This window comes from Panthera onca, chromosome B2 (genome assembly GCF_046562875.1).
Source record: "Panthera onca isolate mPanOnc1 chromosome B2, mPanOnc1 haplotype 2, whole genome shotgun sequence".
Taxonomy (NCBI): Eukaryota; Metazoa; Chordata; class Mammalia; order Carnivora; family Felidae; genus Panthera; species Panthera onca.
Genome location: NC_138343.1, coordinates 150,621,439 through 150,645,022, shown reverse-complemented (window position 1 = coordinate 150,645,022; position 23,584 = coordinate 150,621,439). Strand labels below are relative to the sequence as shown.

Genomic DNA, 23,584 nt, shown 5'->3' with positions numbered 1-23,584 from the left:
TATGCATGCACACACATAGTACATAATGCATGCATATGTGTAGATACAATAGTACATGCATGCAGGGATGTGCATACAGGCATGCATGTATACGTATAGTGCACATACATACACTTATAACATACGTATACATGCACACACAGTATATGCAGACATACACAAATATGTAGTGCATATACATTGATGCACGCAGTGCATGCTACACACTACATGCATACGTGAGCACATATGCGTATGTGCACGCACATGCATACACACAGTACATAGACATGCATACACATATGTAGATAGACACATGTGCATATAGTACACACATAGAGCACATGCACACACATGTGCATATGTATACAGCACACACGAGTATACATGTACACAGAACATGTACACGTGTGCACAGCACATGCATAAGTATATAACCCATGTACATTTGTGTGTATGCATACACGTATGCATACCACACATGTGAATATAGCAATAGCAACACACATGTGCCTACGTGTATAGCACGTGCACACACACGTGCATCACCATACAACACGCACACATGTACCTGTGTGTATAGCGCACACACGTGTAGTAAGCACACACCACACATGTACCTGTGTGTGCAGCACATGCTCACACATGCATGTAAGCATACAGCACACACATGTACCTGTGTATGTAAGCACACAGCACGTATACACATGTACACGTGTATCTACCATGTGCATACATGTACATAAGTATACACACGTGTACCTGTGTGTATAGCACATGCACGCATGTACATAAACAGAACGCTCACGTACATGTACATGTTGTATAGCACGTGTACACACGTGAGCATGTGTACACAGGGCACGCACACACATCTGTACAGTGAACCCCAGGTTAGTGATTTGTTCCCCGTACGGGTCTTTGTCAATAAATAGCCTTCCGTGTCGGAAGGGCTGTGTCCCAAGGTTTATTTTTAAGTCGCCCTGCAGACCTCCTGTACGTTTTGACACACGTGGTCCACTGCATGGACAGGGGGTCGAAGCTGGGCCCTGCACGCTCACTCGGAGCTCAGCCTGGTGGGTGTGCCTGGGCTGCTCTTGTGTCTTCAGCTGCGGCAGTGGGACCGGAACGGGTTCGTTCTGCCCTCGCTGCAGGGATGGGGGGGCGGTTCTCAGAAGCCGCAGGCCGCTGCCTGTGCCCCCGTGGCCTGGACCGTGCAACGCAGCCAGGCTTGGTTTCTGCGCCCGTGGAGAAGGCATGCTCACTTACAGTACCTTCGTGTCCAAGAGCGATTTGTGTTTGCACTTGGACTTAGGAAACGGCACACGGCCTGGGACCTTGGAGTGCTCCGTCATTGGTCACTTGTCCTCAGTCTCCTTTGCTGGCTCCTTGCCACTCTCCCACCTCTTAACGTTGGCACAGGGGCTTTACCTGTTGCCCCTCAAAAATCACTTCCTTGATGACAGCCAGGCTCTGACAGCTGCCACCTGTGCTCTCGCCGAGGCCTCGGTCCCGACTGCGGCCTCGGGTGTGAACTGCCCTGGACGCGCCCACGTGCGCAACTGGTAGCTCTGAAGCTTACCTGTCCTGACCACCTTTCCCGCACCTGCCTCCCATAGCCTTCCCTGCGGCCGCTCCGGTCAGAAGTCATGGCATTGTGTCCTGTCTTCCTTCCTCGCCTCCACGTCCTCCCAACCCACGGCTTCCGTCTGCTCTCCCTTCAGAACACGTGCAAAGCGTGGACGCTTCTCACACCTGCCTTCACCGTGCCCCGCAGGTTCACTCACTGGCGCATTGTGCTGGCGCTTCCCGCTCCCCCCGTTCTGTCCCAGTCCTGTCCCAGGGCTCTGCTCTCAACTCCACAGCCAGGGCTCCCTGCGAAATTGGAGTCTGAGTGCGTCACACCGCTGCCCAAAGCTCTCCAGGGCCTTCCCGACAAAGCTACGGGACCCCTACCTCTACCCCCAGCTTCAGGGAACGGTCCAGGCACGGTGGCCTGCCCCCGGGGCCATCTCAGGATTCCTGCTGATTCTGCCACATCCAATTCTCCGTTGCCGTGGGCCCTTCTGACCACCACCCTGGACCCCAGTCCCCTTTGGTGCTTTGCTTTTTCTTACGGTGTTCACTTCCTTCTAGCACTGTGTGTAATTCATTGACATATTTTGGTTATTGGTGTCTAAGTGCCCCCACCTCCTACCCCAGGGTAAGCTTTCCACGAAGGCGGGACTTGGTTTTGTTTGTTGGTCTATCCCAAGTGCCTGTAGAGATGCCAGGGGTGGCATCGGTGCCTGCTAGATACTCGTGGAGCGGACCCATGGGATTAGCCTGGCCGGACTAGAACTCCCACGTGGTGTGTGCACGGCTCCCTTTCTGGAGGCTCGGGGTCTTGCTGTTGACATGACCTTGCTGGACAGCAAGCAGCCTCAGTCCCATGGCCCAGCCCTGGTGGTGCTGAGTCCTCGCTGCCCGGTGCTGGCTTGGCCGAGGGGCCCTGCTTGAAGCCGCGGGCTGGCTTGTGTCGTTGCCTTGGCCCCACAGGCCTGCCCGGAGACGTCCTCGTGGCGTGGGCGGGTCTCGGAGGCTCGGATGGGCGCCCTGTGCCTTTGCCTGTCTGGAGCGAGCCCGGGCAGCTCGCGTGGCCAAGCCTGGAGCAGGTGTGGTCACGGAGGGAGGGACGAACCGGGACCGTGGGCCATTCTGTGTGACCCCCGCACGTTCGCACGTGCAGCCTTCGCAGAGCCCTGTTATCTGCAAAGGCACAGAGTCATCTTCCGACGGACGGTTCCTGCGTTCCGCATACTTCCAGAAGGACTGTTTGCACTTGATGCTTTTAGTACCGTCGAGGAGCTAACGTCGCGTCAGAGTCCTTGTTACTCCGCATCACGTAGAGAGAGAGGGCTGCGTGGTTGGTGATTCCCTGTGGCTCGTGGGCTACTCTGACGGCCTGACACAGTGAAACTCCCTCTAGGGTTGACTCCTCGAGGGCTCGTCCTGGGCACCCTTCTGGGGAAGGCGCTGTATTTGAGGCTGAGCCCGGACGACCGAGCAGCTGCGGTGTGTGCCGGGAATAAAATCTTTATGCTGGATACCGAGGTGGGTGCCGCGTCTGCCGGCGGGGCCTCCCTGGGGCCCTGCCCGCCTCTCATCGACAGTATTTTCACGTGGGCGTATTTTCGTCAGGAGGTTAGGGAAAGCGAGGGAAAACACGTGTTTGTCTTGCGCCGGGAAAAAGCCCCCTGAAGCAGCTACTGCTGTTTCAGGCCAGTTAGGAAACCTGTGCACGGAATCCGGCTATCAGGGTGCTGAGTGAGGGCGCTCGGTCCGACCTCGTTTCTCTCATTTCCTGCTCCTCTGCCGACCTGTCAAAGCCCTCACAGAGTGCCGCTTTCGTTGGTCTCTTTTACAAAACTTGCTTCCTTCGGGAGCTGGATGTTTCTCACTTATCTCTTCACTGGGATGGGTGTAAGGGACCGTGTCTCCCCTTCCTCTTGGTGACTTCAAGTCTCGCATCTGATTCTGAAATGGGAACCCTGGAGGGTCAGCCAGGTGTAAGAGAGCAGGGGTGGGGCGGGGGGGGGGGGTCGAAGGAGGCCTCTTGTTTCCTCAGGGTTAGTCTGCCAGAGACTTTGGGGACAGATCATCCAAGGCCTGGTGTTGTGTCTTGGCTGCTCTTTGCCAAATGAGTGCAGTTAACAAAGCTCTTAGCCTATGAAGAATGTTTTTGCCACATCCGCTTAAAAAACGCTAGGTTATGGAGAACGTTAGGCATGAAATCTTACTCGAGGATCAGCTGATGGCGGGCTTTCTGTGTGCTAGGCAGTTTGGGGCCCAGAGTGTCCATTTCTGTGTTCAAGTGATTTTTGGCCAAATTGTGAAATTGAGGCTCCCACAAAGGGCTAGTGTTGTCGGTGAGGTCACAGGTGAGGGGACGTGTCCTAGGGTTCAGAATGGCTTTGGGGGTTGTTCGGCGACGCGGGGCTCACCGCCCCTGTGGGACGAGCCAGGAGGGCAGAGAGCCCTGTCCGTCCCGGAAGCAGAGATGCGGGACCGGAGTCAGGTGTCAACCCCGCGGGCGAGCAGGGAGGTGGCGCGTGTTGGCTCCACCGGCCGGCCCACGCTGCCCTCTCCCTTCCTTAGCGGCCCGTACGAGGTGAGTGCGGGCTGCCCACGAACCTGGGGTGTGGTAGCACCGTTCCCCGAGCACTAGGGAGGGCCCGGTTTGTGAGACTTGCTCTGAGAGACTTTAAACGAGTGCGAGCACTTAAACTAACGTAAGCCACGACCATAAGTACTGAGAGGAAACGGGGTGTTCTTTGGGACAGTGTCGTGTTACGGACGTTGGAGGCAGCAGGAATGCGTATGTCCTCCCGTCCAGTCTGGAAGTGAGCCTGTTCTTGTGCACATCGCTACCTCGCCTTTTGTTTTGGCCCGTCTGGTGACGAGAGGCAGAAGTGGCCGTGCCGCACAGGGGTCTCTGGTCGCTCTGGGAACGTCTTCTTGGTGTAAGTGCTTGCTTGTTGGTCAAGTCGCTGTGTGGATACGGCTGCGTGTGTGCTCCCCGCATGTGTGTGCGGGGACATGACCTTGTCTGACCGGATGCTGTAGGGGTTGAAGAGCAGCCCTGACCCCAGGTGCCCGGAGTCCCAGGTGAACAGCACCGGCACCCCTCGGCCGTGCTATGTGATTCCGGCTTGTGACGCTGTCTTCTGGGGCTGCCTGGTTGTAACAGGCTTCAGGGGCTTAGGAGGAAGGCTAGCTTGGTGGTAGCATGAACACGCTGTCCTGTTATCTCAAGACGCCGTCCCCACCCCTGCAGGGCTGTTCTGGGAAGTCCTGGCACCGGAGGGTGGCTTCAGGGCAGCCCACGGTGTAGATGGGAAGGTGCGAGAGCCCGGCCTTCCTGCTGCCTGGCTCTGTTCTGGATCGGCCCCAGTTAGCCTTGTCTCTAAACTTGCCGTGCACATGGCCCCGGGAGGCCTCTGCTTCCTTCCCTCTCAGCTCAGCCATCTGAGTTTGAACTTGTAGGTTTATATACAAGCACTTTTCACATTTGGAAAAGGGAATTGTGTAGACTTTAACAGAAACCATTTTCTGTGAGATGTATGTAACTTCTTAACAAGAGTTACCAGAACATTCAGTTACTGATCTTCCTTCACAAACTCTCCCAGAGCCGGTCTACACTAGCTGTGCTGGAGGGTCACCGGGGCCCCGTGACTGCAGCTGAGTTCTGTCCGTGGCAAACACATATCATCATTTCAGTGTCTGAAGACAGAAGCTTTAAGGTAAGGGCATGGGCACCGGGATACTTCAGATGCTTTCTAGAAGGACTTTCTGGTTTGTGGTCCCTGCACATACACTCTTGTGTCGGCCAGGAGTGTCCCAACGTCCCCAGCTGGGCTTGGGTTACCTGCGGGCCCCTCCTCCTCAAATCCAGGGCCTTCGGGAGCTAGAACATCAAATTTACTTCCATGTTACTTCCTAAGGGCCCAGAGCAGAAGAAGCATCTTCCGGTAGCAGAGGATTCAGTCAGAACTAAACTGAGGTTGAGAAGGAAAGAACTTAAAAAAAATTTTTTTAACGTTTTATTTATTTTTGAGACAGAGACAGAGCATGGACAGGGGAGGGGCAGAGAGAGAGGGAGACACGGAATCCGAAACAGGCTCCAGGCTCCGAGCTGTCAGCACAGAGCCCGATGCGGGGCTCGAACCCACGGACCGCGAGATCATGACCTGAGCCGAAGTCGGCTGCCCAACCGACTGAGCCACCCAGGCGCCCCAAGAAGGAAAGAACTTAAAATGCCAGCTAAGCTCCCATCAGGCTCCGAGCCGGCCGGTATTAGGTCTGTTATCTTATTGACCAAGTGAGGACTTCTCCATGGTGACTGGAAGAAAAGTTGAGGGTAATCTATGCACATCTGCAGAGTGACAGAGGAGAGAGACGGAAAATACTTCTGTTGTCTTCTGGAAGTTTCTGCCCCGTAGAATTGGCCTCACGGGTGCTGTTTCCCGTGCTGTGAGCAGGCCGGCTGGACTCAGCCCCAGTCCTTCCAGCTGCTGGTGATGAATGAGCGGTGCTGTGCCTCACTTTTCCTGTCTTTAAGATGGACATGAGGGTGCCCATTGTCTCACGGGGGCTCGGAGAATGGGAGCTGATGTTTGGAGAGCACTGGAGGGTGCCCGAAAAAATAAACGTGTACTTTTAGTCAGGGTACCAATTACTGTGGCCTTCACACCTCTTCTTGGCAACGTCTCCAGCCTCGTCTTGGGTCTTCCCAAACCCACAGATTGTTATTTTTGGAAATGCTAGCTTTCCCCCTGTGATTCTGACACCTTTCATGGTGTTGCTACGGTTTTGTTGTTTATGTGCCTGTTTTATTACTATTCTCTCCTTTAGGTAACCATTCACGTGAATTAATTTGTAATTGAGCAGAAGCATTAGTCCACGCTGTGTTAAATGGCAGAATTGGACCTCCTCTAAAAAACAAGTGTCTTTCCAAAGGTCTGGGACCATCACGCGGGATCACCACTGTACAGCTCAGCAGTGCTAACAGGTGACCGGACCTGCGGACGGATGTTCTGTCGGCGGGCCGCGTGCCGCTCTGTAGGCTGGACGCGCCCCATCCAGGGTCTCCGTGCCCCTCACGAGCAGCTGTGTCGCACCCGTCTACACAGCGTTAGGATTCACTTCACAGGCACATTTCCCGAAGTTTTTAACTTAAAATTGAGCATTTGTGTGCTTTCTGGAAGCGTCATCCAGTGAGGCCTCTGCAGGAGGCATCTGCCCCACGGGCCGAGCGTGTGGTCGGGCAGAGTTTGCACGGTCCTGCGCTGCAGGCCATCCTGTGCCCTCCTCACACTGTCTGTGCACCGGTGGGTCCCCGGCATGCGTCGGCAGGTCCCTGCAGAGCGTGCCGTCCTGGCCTGCGGTGCCCTCTGCCTCCCTCCGCCTCCAGGGCTGCTGTCCCAGCACCCTGAGCGTCTCCTACTTCACATGGGGGAAGGGGCAGAGAACTAACAGAAGACGGTCCCTTTCTTGGGATGAGTCCTGTGAAAACAGCTTAACCAACGTGCAGGTGCCTTGTGATCTGGTGCAGTTTCTGCTATATTTACCAAAGGATTCAGCATTCTTCCCGGTGCCACTCATCCGTGTGTGGAACAGAATGTTTTAACAACTTGAATACGTTTGTCAATCACAGGGACAAAGCACATTTCTTAGAATTATGTTGGAATTCTTGTCCTGAAATTAATTATGTGGAATTATTTGACTGTCAAGAAAATAATTACAAACTTGATTTTGCATATTGTTTATAGTTTATGTAGGGCATACAATGGTTAAAAATTTTTTCTTAACATTTATTTATTTTTGAGAGACAGAGAGACAGAGCACGAGTGGGGGAGGGGCAGAGAGAGAGGGAGACACAGAATCTGAAGCAGCTCCAGGCTCCGAGCTGTCAGCACAGAGCCCGACGTGGGGCTTGAACTCACGGACAGCGACATCATGACCTGAGTGGAAGTCGGATGCTCAACCGACTGAGCTATCCAGGGGCCCCGGGCATACGATGTTTTTAAATGTCCCATTTATTTTAATTCTCCTTCTGAATTCTTGACAGTTTAGATTCAGAATAAGTTTTAAATTAAATGTCACATGCTAGGCAACAATTTAAACAGTAGGCATCATTTAATTGCCGTTTTCCTGACTAGACCCACGATTTTATTCCTGTTGCAAGTTTAATGCCTATTGGGCACTAGTGCTGTTGATGGTGTGGGTGTGGGGCTGCCTGGCATCGGTCGTGTGGGAGAGCTTTGAACAGACTGGTCCGTTGGCTCCGACCTGGACTGGAAGCTTCCCCCCCAACCCCCCCCCCCCCCCAGCCTTTTTCTGGTGGGCGGTGTCGCTACTTCCCTCACACACGTTCTCAGAACGTGTCTGCACTTAAGGTTTTTATTTGCTGGTGAAGAAGTTATTTCAGGATAGTTCAGACTTGACTAAAAATATGTGTAAGTAAAACCTGGATAGCTTTCAGTTTAAATATTTACAGCTCAATTTTTACGTATTCCCACTGTAGCCTCCCCGCTCCTGAGTCTCCTCGTGGATGAAAAGAGCAAGCAGTTGGTGGCGGGATGTGCAGACGGGCAGGTGAGGGGACCGCAGGCTGGAATCTCAGTTCCAAACGTGACGGTGACCGCACGAGCGTCTGCAGAGAGGTCTCTGCTCCGACGCGCGCGTGTGTTCTTTCTGGTTTGAAGACACCGTTGACCCCAGCAGCTGAGCTGTTCCTGCTGGGGCCGTGGCATCATGTGGGGCTCACTCGCACGCACCCACAGCCTGTGAAGAGCCAGCTTTATGGAGCTTGAAAAATTGGAAGATACTTGATTTTTTTCAGAATTTAGTTTCTCAGGTGAGCCATTCAGGTGTGCTTCCCCAAGTATGGATTCTGTTCTCTTCTTACACAGTTGCTGTGGAGAAAATTTGGGCAGGATACTGTATTAGGAAATAACCAAACACCCCCATCCAGGCACTTCCGGTCAGCGCACGTGTGGGGCTCCCCACGCCAGGCAGTCCTCCACCACGCTGGCTGGACGGCCTGCAGTTTAACTCCGTTCTGACACTGTCTATGTGGAGACCCCACAGGTTGAGGGCTCAGTCCGTGAGACTCCACCCCCCTTCAGATGCCAGTCACAGGTGGTAGGTCCCCGGCTACTCGAAGTTTCTGCCCAAACTGCCTGCGAATTGGAGGTTCCCACGCCCCGCTTGGGGTTCGACTAATTTGCTAGAGAGCCTTGCAGAACTCGGGAAGCGTTTACTTACGGGTTCACCCGTCTATTAAAGGGTGTGATGGAGGACACAGACAGCAGCCAGATGGGGGGGTGTAGATGGCGAGGGGGGGAGGGTCCCGCGTGTAGAGCTGGCGGTGGGGTCAGCCTCCCAGTGTGGATGGGGTCACCAGCCTGGAAGCTGGGTGTAACGGAGGCTCGTCAAGTAGGTGCGATTGATTAACTCATTGCCCGCTGGTGATTGAACCCAACCCAACCTCCAGGTCAGGGGCGGGACCGAAAGCTGCCAGCCTCTCATCACCTGTGGCTCCCCTGGCCACCTGATCCTGCCACCCCCCCCCCCCCCTTGGGGCTTTCCAGCAGTCACCTCCTTAACGCAACCAGACACCTTTGTCCTTCTCTTCACTTGGGAAATTCCGAGGGTTTTAAAGGAGCTCTGTGTCAGGAACAGGAAGTCCACATACATGGATTTCTTAGTTATAACTCACAGTATCACGGGTGTATTTTTGGAAACGAGGAAATTTTATCTTTCTTTTTGACAAAGGTGACTGCTGTCACCCGTGTCTTTTTGCCGGGTGACACGTGGATGTATTCGCACCTGTGTGTCCGTGCCCTTCGGCTCCGAGAGACTGGCGTGGACCGTGGGGGTCAGAGCACATCGCCCTCCTGGGCGGAGTGTTGTGAGTCAGAGGGGGCATCCGCACCCGAGCCGGGGGGCCGAAGAAGCGCCCGGAGGCTCCGCTGTGGAGGGAAGAGGGGTCCAAGCCGCCTCTGAGGCCACGTGCAGTGTGTCTCCCTCTCCTGACCCGTCTTTCTCCTTGGGCTCGAGCCACGCCCACCCGTGATGACGGGCTTCCGTGTGTGTGCGCGTGTGCGCGTGTGTGTGTGCGTGTGTGCGCCTGCTCTGCTTTCTCAGCTTTGGGTCTTCAGTTTGGTTGAAAGACATCATTATCGTTGTGTGACCCGAGTTGACCTAAAGAAGAAGAGAGAGACTTTCTCCAGGAGGGTCGAGTCCAGGTTGTGCAGCCTGCCAGGTAATGCCACTCAGACCCCACCCCCCCACCCCGCCCCATGGGGTTCCCGCCCTGGTGCTCTCCAAGCTCATCAGCCTGCGAGGGTCCTGGGTTAGGGGAGGGGGCCGGAGAGGGGGCGGGCGGGGACAAGTGGAGCGTCTGACCTCAGAGCTCCACCAGCACCAGGCAGATCTTGTGAGGGAGGATGGGGTGGGCCAGTCACCCCATCCTGTGTGCCGGGCGCTGCGGTCCGGTGACCAGGAGAGCGTGTGTTCCCCGGCCCAAGGCAGCGGCTTCCTGGCTGCTGTGGGTTGTCATGGTGCTGAGGGTCCAGGGTGGACAGACCTACCTTCCAGAGCTGTTCCATGCCGAGCTGACTGAGCAGACTGGTGCCCTGCGTGTCCCCATCCCCCACCCTCACCCGGCCTCCCCTGCGTGCCCTCCCCCCCCACCCCCCCCCCCCCCCCCCCCCGCTGCGTGACCCCATAACCTCCTGGGCCTCCCCTGTACTCCCCTGTCCCTCATCCCCTCCCCCTGGGACGCCCCTGTGCGTCCCCATCCCCTTGGGCTGGCACAGTCCCTTTGCTCTGCACTATTCTCCCTCTGCCCACGGTTGGTTCTGATGTGGGAAACAAAGGCAGAAAGACGTGATAAAGTTGAATTTCCTTATACCCTGAAGCCCACTGACAAGATACTTGAGGCCGGCAGAGGAAAATGTTTCTCCGGGAACTCCCTTTGTCTTCATGTTTAGTGCTTTGCTAGAGGGAAGAACCGCCTTAGCCTGACAATAGCCAGGCCTCCAGGATCTTAAGTGTCTACTTTAGCAGACGAAAGTCCTTCTGGGGACTCCCCTAGTCTTTACCTCCCCCAGCTCCCAAGTGCATAACCTGTCACTCCTCGGGACCCCAGTGCAGCCCTTCCTGCCCTCCGGTCCTGTCCCCGTGCGTGCTTTAATAAAACCGTCCTGTTGCACGGAAGACGTCTCAAGAATTCTTTCTTGGCCGTTGGCCCTGGACCCCCACCCCCACTCCAAACCTCATCAGCCCCTACCTGGCCACACCTCCCTTCCTCACCCTCTGCTCTCGTACCTACCACAGTGTCACAACGGGAGTGGATGGTCTGCTGGGAGAGCTGTGGACTTTCCTCCTCAGTCCAGCCTGGGACTCCTGTGGGGCACAGGCAGTGCACTGACTCTCCTGTCACAGCGAGTTCGGCTTTTCCCTGCTGCCCCCAAGTCTCTCACCGTTCTTCCTGCTCTTTGGTGTAGCTTGTGTCTCCCCTCCCCTCCCCTGGCCTTCCCGAAGGTCAGAAATTACCTTTATTCAGTGGACCTGCTTTCTTCCTAATGCTTTAAATCTTGGTTTTCATGACTTCTTGTGTGAAGGCCCATTTATTAGCAGGTAAACCTGATCCTGCCGTAAGAACAGGGTTAAACTCTAGGTGTGCCTGACACTCCACGTTCCTTCTTTACAGGCCTCACGTATGGGGTCTGCTCTGTATTTATAACCTTGTTCTTTACCTCGTGTAAGTCTGAGGGCTTTCCTTCACTCGTGACCTGATTACTCTAGCCCACGTGTATTTCCATCAACATCCCGTGGTGCCAACTGTTTGCCTTTAACTCGACTGATCATTTTAATCTCATAGCTCAGATTATCAATAGTTCTGTTCTTAGAGGAGAATCGGCGTCCCCGTGCACACGGCCTGGAGAAAGGAGAGGACATGGAAGGAAGCCTGCCTGTCCTGTCTCTGGCTCCCTGTGACCTTTCGCTCCTGCTCAGTTCTGAGTGTGGATGGTGAGTATGATGAACTTGGCCAGTGCCATGTGAAGAAAACTTTACTAAATTAGGTTCATTTTTGAAGAATGATAAAACTAAAACCAAATTATTTTTGTCTGTTAGAATAATAGTAACTGAAGTGTTTTTAGGACTGCATACTTCGAGTCTTAAAGTTGGTAAACTTGGTCAATTATTTCTAAGTCTATTTAATAAAAGAAATATTAATTTTAATTTCACTCACCAAAATCTAGGCAGATCTTTAAAAAAAATATTTTTAATGTTCATTCATTTTGGGGAGACAGAGTGGGGGAGGGCAGCGAGAGAGGGAGACACAGAATCTGAAGCAGGCTCCAGGCTCTGAGCTGTCAGCACAGAGCCCGACACAGGGCTCAAACCTACGAAGCGTGGGATCATGACCTGGGCCAAAGTCGGACGCCCAACCGACTGAGCCCCCTAGGCGTCCCTAGGTAGGTCTTGATTGCATAATAAGGTAAAGGAGGGTATAATCGTGACTCCCCCTAAACTTCCCCCATCTGTCTGTATATCAGGCACTTAAGAATGTATCATGATGGCTTTTACTGAGTGTGGAAAGGTCTAGGGACAACAGGGCCTCTGGTGTCCCTGGACAAAGGGGGTGTTCCCCTGGACGGGGAGCTGGCCGTGCTGTAGGCCAAGTGTCCGCACAGGTGCCAGGCTGGGTGGGAACACACATCTGGCCTGTGCTTTGGTCAGGGCCAAGCCTTCCGCCCCTGGGGTGCACATGGGGTCGCAGGGACCCGCCCTTCTGGCCGCCTTCTGGACGGCCGCGGGTGTGTGCGGGCCTGAGAATGAGCCCAGAGTGAGAAAGAGACAGTCCTAGAGCCGTGTGAGGTTCGAGGGGACCGAGTGGCAGGCGGGAGAGAGGGCGTGGAGAGTCCTTCAGAGTCCAAGTCTGGCATAGCCAGAGGAGGCCTATTGGCCCTTTGTTAACGTTGACCCTGTTTGCACATCGATGGAAGAGGAGGCAGAGCTGTGGTCGGTATCTCCTGAGCTCTGCCATGGTGGTCTGTTCCCTGTTAGCGGGGCTCCTCATCTCCAGACGCCACCCGGCAGGACGCAGGTGCCACGTGGCCGCCTCGAAGGGATGGACGTGGCACCGGCTGCCACCTTGAGCTCGGAAGAAGTGATAGCCTTGCAGATGACAGTCGAGTTGCGGTCAGGTCGTGGCCGTCTCGTCTTCACTGGACAGTGGGTTTCCAGGAAACCCGAGACCGTTGAACGAACACCAGCCTGATCGAGTGCGTTTCTGGGTCATAAATGCTGAGAGCCGGCTGCCTGCTCAGTGGCAGCTGTGGGACGGAAGCCTGAGGGGTGAGACCGCCACGTCGTTCTCTCTTTTTCTTTGAAAATCAGCCTGCCTTCCGAGAGTGCCCCGTGCCTGTGGGTTGGAAGCTCCGCTGGCTTACTCATACTTAACTTGGCGAACTTCGAATTGGAAGGCGTTTTACGTTACAAGGGTAAGGTGAAAGTTCAGGTCACCTTTGATCTAAATTTCATGTAACTTCTATTCATGTTTTCCTCTGCCACGGGAGGGTGACACCTTCAGCGTGGAAAGTCTGGTCACCAGAACGTGCAGACGAGGCGTGTTCGCCATGCGTCGGGCCGCGGGCAGCCTCTGGGCCCCAAGGCCAGGCTGTTGGCTCACCCCGACCTCCGGGTGGGTCTCCCTTCCCTTGGTCCGCGGTGCCCCTGTCTTCTGTGCGCAGGGCTCCGAGGGACACTTCTCCTCGGGGCTGCCGCGCCTGTCCCGAACTTATACCAAGGGCTTTCGAGTCCACACTGTCCATATTTCCTGCTGACGACTTGACGCCGTGACTGGACAGCCCCCCGGCTTGTCCGACTCCACGGTCTGGACTGACCTGGGGCGGCTCCCGTCTGTTCTCAGATTCTGCGACCTCCACGCCGGGAGTTGCCCTGCCAGTAATGTGGGCGTGACTCCTGACTCCGTCCCTCCTCCCTCCCCGAGCTTGCCCCCCTCAGGAGCCTCCTGCAGGCACGGCCCATGTCACCTGTAAGAGCAGTCTCCCCACTTTCTCCTTTAAGGCCCCTGTGTTTTGGGGACAGAGTCCGAGTTCTTAGCCTGGCCCAGCCCAGCCTCCCTCCTCATTGGAGGTCACTGCCCGTTTCGACCGTCACTTACTCGCAGACTTTGCTTGAACCCTCCTCCAAACCTCTGCTGACCTGAGCGCCTTCTTCTCCTCCCCCTGCTTGCCCTTGAAGGTTCACCGGAGCTCCTCTTAGATCCGGGTGTGTGTGTGTGTGTGTGCCCCCGGAATTGTGTTACCGGAGCTCGCCCCAGCTGCCCTCTGCCTTCTTCTCCGCCGGATTGAGCTGCCCCAGGGCAGGGGCTCTCGGGAGCGCACAGGCCCACGTGCGGTGGGGGTGCAGGCACGTGGGGTTCGTTCCCTCCACTTGCCCCGTAAACGTTGCTTGTTTGTCTCTCTTTGCTGGAAATTAAGATTTCAGGAGCCTCAGCATTCAGGTTGCCGGATCGTGCGCAATGATGAGCAAGGCCGGCGAGCAAAAGGTGAGACCTGAAACGTGCCGTCCTCAGACCCTGCCGAGTGCATCGGTACGCGTCCTTTCCTCCACATGGCGGAGTGTGACCTCGCGTGTGACGTTTGGCACACAATAACTGCCCACATGACAGGAGCAGCCTTACCCTGTGTGGTTGGGGTCACGGGTGTGTGCTCACTGTTGACTGACAACTGTCCCGTGCAGGCCATCTGCTTACTGACGTCCATGTTTGGCTGTCAGATCGCCGTGTTGGAAATCCGTCTCGCGGCTCTGATGCGGTCTCGGCAAGATCTCGGCGCCGGAAGGAGCCTGTCGGTGCTGCCTCGGTAGGGTCTTCTCCGGTAGGATTTCCGCATGCGGCTTTCCCCGCTCAGGAGCTTACGTTCCTGTCGATTCTAAGAATTAAAAGTAAAGTTTAGTGAACTCCCAACTCTCCTGACCTGTTCGAAAGAAATTCTTGCTCATGGCATTGCTTCGGTCTTGTTTAAAAGTAAATGATTCATACTTAATTTTCAGTGTAAAAATATTTTATTTCAGGATAGAATGTAAATTATAAAAGAGCCATTTTGTTAAAAATAGTAAAGATTATTTCTTAGAAGAAGAGGAATAAGCTTGATCATTTCCAAATATCGCACATCCGTATCTACATGAGTTAATCCCTTGTGATGTCCTGACAACGTGCGTTTTGTGAGTTTGTTCTCCTGGCGATTTGTCTGCCCAGTGGCTGTGTCCTGTCCACGTCTCCGCTGCACTTCAGAATTGCTGAGGAGCACAGGACCCCACCGGCGCCTCAGCGACGGTCCGGTTAGTACCCCCTGCTCTGGGACGTGGCGCAACGACCTGCTCTGTGGATTCATGTTTGTCCGCGTGAAAATTCGGCGTTTCCTCTGTCCGTCGCTGCTTCATTTCTCTGCCTCTCACGTATTTTTTACATGCTCTTTGTGGTAGGGAATGTGCTAGATGTTTTGTTTTCCTGAATCGGGTATCATTCATAGGAGTTCAAAAACAAGTGCTCTAGGGGCGCCTGGGGGGCTCAGTCGGTTAAGCGTCTGACTTGGGCTCAGGTCATGATCACATGGTCCGGGAGTTCGAGCCCCACGTCGGGCTCTGTGCTGACAGCTCGGAGCCTGGAGCCTGCTTCGGATTCTGTGTCTCCCTCTCTCTCTGCCCCTCCCCTGCTCATGCTCTGTCTCTCTCTCTCTCTCTCTCTCTCTGTCAAAAATAAATAAAAACACTAAAAAAAAAAATTAAAAAAACCAAATGCACTACCAGCCAGAACATACATGTGGATGCCCAGTTATTGATCACGGGACTGATTTTTTCTTGTCTCTCTTTGCTGAAGATTGTAAAGCCATTGCCAAGCATCACGTCGTTTTACCCCTGCAGACTTGAGTACGCGTTTCTAAAACACAGACGTGTGCTTAGTGGCCGTGATGCCATTATCAAACCAACAGCGATTCTTTCGTGTCCTTTATTAGCCAGCCCACATAAGTTATTCCCGATTGTCTCAAAAATCTTTCTCATTGTATTATTATAAGCAGAAAACAAATCCGCATGTTGCTTTTTACAAAGAAGTAATTTTAAAGTTCTGTCTTAAGATGCCAGACTTCATTACGTATTCCATTTATTTTCATTGTTGAGAATCACTGACAGTGATTCTTTTTTCCCTTTCGTTGACCAACCCGGAGCCCTAATCAGTATGGTTAAGCCTTTTATTGACCTAATTACAAAACAATAGAGGTGCTCAGTCTGCTTGTATCTCCATCTTTGATGAGGGACCCCAGCTCCTGGAGGGGGCACGACTGCAGGTGCAGGTGCCCTCCTGCTAGGTCGTCCAGGCTCTGGCTCTGGAAGGGCGGGGGGCTGTGCTGTCATTACACCCGTGTCCTGCCGCCCCCTCCCTTGTCCACGAGACCTTCTGAAGGCCTCCACTGTTCTTAACTGTGTTGCTCTGTGGCCCCCCCAGCCCCACCCAGCCGAGTCCCTCTGGGGAAGGAGTGCACGGACTGTGGCCCTCATACCTCCCCTCCCGCGTGGTCACTGCAGGCCGGGTCCCCTCCTTCGGGATCTGGGATCCCCTCTGCTGGGTTTCTGAGTCGCGGCCTCCTGTTCTGGCTTTGTCCCTCCCTCAGTCCGAACACCGAGCCCTGTGTCGCTTCAGGAGTAGAAGTCAGTCCATCCTTCAATGGCGGCCTCCTCAGAGAAGTTTAAATTCCTATGTAGTTATGTTAGTGAAAACTGAAAGTCTTTACTAGGTACATGTTATGGCTTTATACTTAATTGGTGTAGTAAAAGTTGTTTTTCATATTCTTTTTAAAAACATTTTAAAAACAGAAAATGTTCTGTTCATTTATTTCTTCTTATGTTTTTTATTGTGGTAGAATATCTATAATGTAAAATTTAACATTTTAACCATTAAAAATTTTTTTTAAATGTTTTATTTATTTTTGAGAGAGAGACAGCGTGAGCAGGGGAGGGACAGAGAGAGAGGGAGACAGAATCTGAACCAGGCTCCAGGCTCTGAGCTGTCAGCATAGAGCCTGACATGGGGCTCGAACTCCTGAACCGTGAGATCTTGACCTGAGCTGAAGTCTCACAATTAACCGACTGAGCCACCCAGGTGCCCCACATTTTAACCATTTTTAAGTGTACAGCTCATTGGCATTAAGTGCCTTCATATTGTTGCATGATGTAAAGTCTTTTAAAATAATTTTATACCAAAAATTATGTATATGTTTTTATTAAAATTACTTGGAAAAAAGTTGTGACAGATATTAATTAAATTGCTAATTACTTGGAATATTAGGTTGCTTAGATAATATTCCGAAATTCAAATACATTTTTATTCAAAGAAAATTACTTAGACTGGATGAACTCTATGTTAAGTGGCCACTGATGCTCTGGTTTTTACCTCTAAGTGTGGCCAGTTATTTTCATCACCGCACATGTGACTTGACACGTCAAAGGCATAATCTTATGGCACCTCTGTATGGAACTCTGTTACGAAATGAGACACATAATTTCCTCTTTCTTTTTTTACCTCACTCATTTCTTTAGATTTTATTCTTGTTTTATTTAGATGTACCCTTAAAAATGTTTTTTTTTTTTTTCATTTTTTGCTAGTATGGATCATCTTATTCGGATGAGTCTATATGATATACCATGCTTCACAGCTAAGTGATGCATAGAACAAAACCTTTGATAAGAACAGTCGTATAGACAGTAAGGCTTATTACGGAGATTATAATTTCTCTGTAACCAGGGACAGGTGCAATTTCAGACAGTTGATTTTTATGACAGTTTTATGTCTTGTTTAAAAAGTATTCATATGGAGAGTTAATGCAGATGACCGATTTATAGTTGTGCTAGAATCTAAAAATTTGCATCCCTCTAGTTGCAAGAAGCATAATAGAAATAAACACATGCGATGAACTGATATATTTTAATACTTAAAGCATTTATTAAAATAATATGCCCTTACATAAATATGAACTTTATTCTAGTACTTTTAAGACTTTTTCATAACCAAGTACCCAAATGCGTCTGTTATTTTATTATCTGATTTGGAAAATATTTTCCGTTTGCTTTGTTTTTCTCAGAGATTTTTTCTCCTTCACTTGACACTGAGGTGGAGAGAGGTTTTCTGGGTCCCCCCTGGGAGCAGTTGTATTTCCAGGCCTTCCCTGAGGTGCCTCGTCCCCCGGGTGGGGCTCTGCCTTCGGCGAGCCGGATGCTTTTTGGGTTCCTGGTCACGTGGGTGTCATTTTAGTGATTTGCTCACTCGCTTCACTTGGTTTTTGATGGGAATATGGTCCAGGTTATCAGGCTTGAAATAGTGCCAGATACAGAACTGAGTTTCTTTGTTAAAAAAAAAAACAAAAAACAAAACTATTTTCAAAATAATGCAATACTGTGCAAGTATCCGTTTTTTCTAAAGCTACTTTATACTGTTGTACAGAGTATTCATATTGGATACCAAGTATTAAATGTTTGTAAAAATCAATAATTCTGGCAGAATTTTATTTTGCCTGAAAGGATTTGAGATTTGTAAATATTTGTGTTAAGTTCATGCAGTGTCAGAGTTTTTATCAGTTGGCGGTGCTGTGGAAAATTTAGTAGGATAAGAAATTTCGTTGCCACTGAGGTGCACAGGTGTAGTCATGGTTAAGTGCTTTATCTTTCTTACTGCTCTATCATGTGGTAAACGAGTACGTAAGAGAAATGTGAGCTGATCTAAGATCATTGCTGTTCTTGTTTGTAGAAAAGATCTATTTGTCACAGATTTATAGAGCGAGTTACTCCACGATAGCTGGTTTCTAGCGTGCCACAGACGGAACTTCACATAGACGGGTTCTGTGTGTGGCCTGTTTTATTACGACGTGAGCTGATATGTTAGTCTGCATGGTGTTTGGAACGTGTGCTATTGAGCATACTGCGATTCAGTGTCGTTTGAGGAATGAGAAAATGTTTTTTGTTGTTTTCTTATACTTGTAATACCCTTGATTTAACCTTCTTTGCTGGTATCGGTTGGTTTGGCATTGGGTGTGAAACCTCTTCGGTTTATAGTGAATGGCCTCCTTCCATGCATGTGAACTTTTGTGTTCTCAAGGAACTTTTTTCTTGGCATGTTAAACATTTGCTACTTTTTTTCTATAATTTATTTATTTTTTATAATTTAAGTCCAAATTAGCACATGGTGCAACAGTGATTTCAGGAGTAGATTCCTTAAGCCCCTTCCCCATTTAGCCCACCCCTCCATCACACAACCCCTCCAGCACCCCTCTGTTCTCCATATTTTAGAGTCTCTTATGTTTTTCCTCCCCCTCTGTATTTATCTTATTTTTGCTTCCCTTCCCTTATGTTCGTTCATCTGTTTTGTATCTTAAAGTCCTCGTATGAGTGAAGTCATATGATATTTGTCTTTCTGTGATTAATTTCGCTTAGCATAATACCCTCTAGTTCCATCCACGTTGCTGCAAATGGCAAGATTTCATCCTCTCTCATCGCCGAGTAATACTCCATCGTATATATAAACTACATCTTCCTTATCCATTCATCCATTGATGGACATTTGGGCTCTTTCCATACTTTGGCTATTGTTGATAGTGCTGCTGTAAACACGGGGGTGCATGTGTCCCTTCGAAACATCACACCTGTGTCCCTTGGATAAGTACCTAGTAGTGCAATTGCTGGGTCGTAGGGTAGTTGTATTTTTAATTTTTTGAGGAACCTCCACACTGTTTTCCAGAGCGGCTGCGCCAGCTGGCATTCCCACCAACAATGCAAAAGAGATCCTCTTTCTCCGCATCCTCGCCAGCATCTGTTGTTGCCTGAGTTGCTAATGTTAGCCATTCTGCCAGGTGGTATCTCCTGGTGGTTTTGATTTGTGTTTCCCTGATGATGAGTGACGTTGAGCATTTTTTCATGTGTCGTTTGGCCATCCGGATGTCTTCTTTGGAGAAGTGTCTCTTCATGTCTTTTGCACATTTCTTCACTGGATTATTTGTTTTCTGGGTGTGGCGTTTGATAAGTTTTTTATAGATTTTAGATACCCTTTATCTGATTAGTCGTTTGCAGATATCTTCTCCCATTCTGTCGGTTGCCTTTTAGTTTTGCTGATGGTTTCCTTCGCTGTGCAGAAGCATTTAATTTTGATGAGGTCCCAATAGTTCATTTCTGCTTTTGTTTCCCTTGCCTCTGGAGATGTGTTGAGTAAGAAGTTCCTGCAGCCAAGATCAGAGAGGTTTTTGCCTGCTTTCTCCTCAAGGATTTTGATGGCTTCCTGTCTTACATTTAGGTCTTTCGTCCATTTTGAGTTTATTTTTGTGTCTGGTATAAGAAAATGGTCCAGGTTCATTCTTCTGCATGTCGCTGTCCAGTTTTCCCAACCCCGTTTGTTGAAGAGACTGTCTTTATTCCATTGGATATTCTTTCCTGCTTTGTCAAAGATTAGTTGGCCATATGTTTGTGGGTCCATTTCTGGTCTATTCTGTGCCATTGATCTGAGTGTCTGTTTTTGTGCCAGTAACATCTACTTTTTAAACTCGTTTCACACAGCGGTACGGAGCACCGTTCAGGACCAGCCTCTGGTTTTCCACAGCAAAGTGAGGTCATCTGGGTATGCGACCGCCCCACAGTGAGTAACTAGGCCTGGAGAGGCGGGAAAGAGGTGTGTGGAGGGCCACCCCTGGGTGCAGGGCAGGGACACATGGACAGCAGTCAACACGAGGCCGCAGCAAGCCCCTCCTGTGTGCTCGCCATGTGCTCGCCTCTCGGGCGCCCTTTGGTCCTGATTGACGGCAGCGATGGTGCCTGGTGACCTTGTCAGGTGCCAGGACAGGGGCGGACCTGCCTGGGAGAGGGGGACGCAGGGACGGAGACCTGGCTGCCCGGGCTTTCTGGGAGCATTAGATGCAGGGTCTTCAGACCTGGTTTGGTGGGTTGGGGAGGGAGGGGGTCAATGATGACGAAATTGGGAACAACGTGGTATCTGGGGAGTTTCAAGTACAGCAGAGCCTCGAAATCCCCTTGTCCTTCCGGAATGCCGCATTTCTTGGAAGCGGACTTGGCTTTTCTGTGTGAAATGCACGTCGGCCTCTGACGTCTTCTCACCCCAAATCTTGATCTGTTCCGTGCTCTTCACATACTGAGCGGAACAGCCCTGGGGGCCCCACTCGGAACGCAGGTCAGGGCTTTGGGAGGCTCTCTGGGGTCACCCGTCCCCTGACCCGCTTATGCCATGCTCTCCCTCCCCCTCCCCCCTGGCCTCCGCGTCCGTCCCTCTGCCTCAGGGCTCTCCATTGGCCCTTTCTTCCCCCTCACGTGCTTCCCTGAGGCTCACATGGGTGCTGCTTATGGGGCAGCCAGTCTTGCCTGGATAACATGCCTGCCTCTGCCGTGATTCCCTCTCGGCACTTGCCTGCTTTATTCTCTCTGGCACGGCTGGCTAACATGACTTCGTGCTTTACTTATTGTTTATTCTTTAAACCTCTGGTCCTGGCACAGCACTTGGCACTCAGACCCTCTCACAAAGTACTGATGGATGACGGACGGACGGACGGATGGATGGATGGATGGATGGATGACGGATAGGTGGATGATAGATGGGTGGGTGGATGATGGATGGATTGGCAGGTGGATGGACGGTTGGATTCTGGATCCTTGCCTCAACAAAATCGCACACTAGTTCATACACCATGCCTGTGGGCACCAGCTGTAGTGTGATCTGCTGTGTTCGGTGTGGACTTGGCACGTCTCGAGTTTTCTTTCCTGTGTGGGTGCCCAGGGGGAGGAAGACGCCAGACCATGAACAGCCCTGAGCACCAACCCGGGAGTTTGAACTTTACGGGAAAAGTACAGCATGATGTTACAGTATTTTAAATGGGATCACCTTGTCAGGGTATGCGGCACGGTGACCTGTCAGAGGCAGTGGGAGGGGCAGGTGGAAGGAGGCGAGCCCAGCCCTGACCGTGTCCGCCTCCCTCCTGGCGTGCTTTCTGTGCTCTGGCAGCCTTCTGGCTCCTTCTCACGTGTTCCCTGCTGGCCCCCGCTCGGTGGCCTCTTACCCTTTGTTCTCTTTTCTCCCATCCTCAAGTGACTGGCATCCTCCCTCATCCGGGCCCCGGGGGACTTTCAGATCCCGCGGCAGTGCAGAGCCTCTGGCGGTGGCCCGGGGCCAGGCCACCCCCTCCTGCCCCTTGGTCTGATGGCTCCGGGCACGGCCCGAAGCTGAGCCTACTACTGGCACTGCAGGGCTTGGATGCAGGTGCGGGATGGGGTGTGGCTGCCCCTCGTCTGTCCCCGGAGCTCAGCACCGTGTGCCCCAGCATCTCTGGGAGCTTGTTTCTTCATCTTAGAACCCATCTTAAAAACAGGTGCCTGTTCAGCCACCGCCGGCATTTAATCTAGTTCTGTTCAAGAGAGAATTCAGTGTGACTTGCCGGTAATTTCACTTCTGTCTCTGAGTAGGTTTGCAAAATAATGTTCACAAGTGAAGTTTCGTTTCTGTTACGATTACATAAATTTATTCTCCAAAAGGAAACAATATCATAAGAATCATGTTTTGTATTCACTTTAAGGGGATTCTGACTTTGGGAGCAGTTTCTTGATTTATACATCTTTCACACACACCTCACAAAATGGGGCCAATAGATAATTTGCGGTGTGATCTTTACACAGAAATGGTTATCTTAGTGTTTTTCTAGTAGTCAAAATTTATAAGTGAGTAGCTCAGTATTATCCAGAATTTTTATGTCCGAATATATTTTCAGCAGTGCAATAGCCAGTGTAGATATATAATTGAAACAATAGCTGTTACAATTAGAGCGAGTGAGTGTTTGCTTTATCACTAGTTGGGACACTGAAAGCATTTATATGTTTATATGTTCTGTATGTTTTGCTGCAAAATACAGGTCTCTTAAGAAGCTTGGAGCTGTCATCTTTGAGATGACGTAAGAGTTTTCTTTCCACAGCGTCACTATGTTTTCACCCAAGACCAACACCAGGAATAACGGCGACAGCCCTTCACGCCGCAGGAGCAGTCACAGGTGGTGCGTCACGAACTTGCCTTTCAAAGTAGACGTAGCATGATTTGGGGAGGCCCTTTAAATACTGTAAGTGAATTTGTTTCAAACAGGTGTCCAACCTTGGGAGTACCAGATGTGTACATGGCCCACGTATACACGGCGTGTGCATGTTATTCGTATATGTATGTCCTTTTACTCAGATTCAGTTCTTCCTTATTCATTTTTCAGACAGGCTGCTATTTTTACCGTCTTGACAACTTGGCAATATTTTTTTCTTCTTTCTTTAAATCCAAGTTAGTTAACATATAGTGTGATAATGGTTTCAGGGGTAGAACCCAGTGATTCATCACCTACACACGACACCCAGTGCGCATCCCAGCAAGTGCCCTCCTCAATGCCCGTCACCCACCTATACCATCCCCCCCCACCTCCCCTCCAGCAACCCTCAGTCTTCAGAGTCTCTCTTGCGGTTTGCCTCCCTCTCTGTATTTATCTTATTTTTCCTTCCCTTCCCCTATGTTCATCTGTTTTGTTTCTTAAATTCCACACGTGAGTGAAATCATATGGTATTTGTCTCTTTCTGACGGACTCATTTTGCTGAACACGATACCCTCTAGTTCCATTCCTGTTTGCTGCAAATGGCAACACTTCCTTCTTTTTGATCGCTGAGTCATAACCCATCGTGTGTATACAAACGCTTCTTCATCCATTTGTCAGTCAGTGGACATTTGGGCTCTTTCCATACTTAGGCTATTGTTGATAGCGCTGCTATAAACATTGGGGTGCCTGCGCCCCTCAAAACAGCATCCCTGTATTCCTTGGATAAATACCTAGTAGTGCAATTGCTGGGGCATAGGGTAGTTCTATTTTTAATTTTTTGAGGAACCTCCATACTGTTTTCCAGAGTGGCTGCACCAGTTTGCATTCCCACCAACAATGCAAAAGAGATCCTCTTTCTCCGC

General features: G+C 51.2%; 1 protein-coding gene across 2 annotated transcripts in view; it reads left to right on the top strand.

Annotated features, from left to right (window-relative positions):
* The window catches only part of WDR27 (WD repeat domain 27), a 159,126-nt gene that overhangs the window by 18,013 nt on the left and 117,529 nt on the right, over positions 1–23,584 (top strand). The window contains exons 4-15 of one of the 2 annotated variants that reach the window (XM_078447592.2): positions 2,948–3,072; positions 5,148–5,261; positions 6,478–6,529; positions 8,045–8,115; positions 9,670–9,787; positions 11,427–11,559; positions 12,934–13,037; positions 14,040–14,107; positions 14,302–14,423; positions 14,819–14,901; positions 20,155–20,233; positions 22,569–22,646. In XM_078447592.2, coding sequence (XP_078303718.2) covers positions 2,948–3,072; positions 5,148–5,261; positions 6,478–6,529; positions 8,045–8,115; positions 9,670–9,787; positions 11,427–11,559; positions 12,934–13,037; positions 14,040–14,107; positions 14,302–14,423; positions 14,819–14,901; positions 20,155–20,233; positions 22,569–22,646 — 1,147 coding nt within the window. The remainder of the gene's footprint in view (positions 1–2,947; positions 3,073–5,147; positions 5,262–6,477; positions 6,530–8,044; positions 8,116–9,669; positions 9,788–11,426; positions 11,560–12,933; positions 13,038–14,039; positions 14,108–14,301; positions 14,424–14,818; positions 14,902–20,154; positions 20,234–22,568; positions 22,647–23,584) is intronic. The other variant, XM_078447593.2, reaches the window with a different exon arrangement.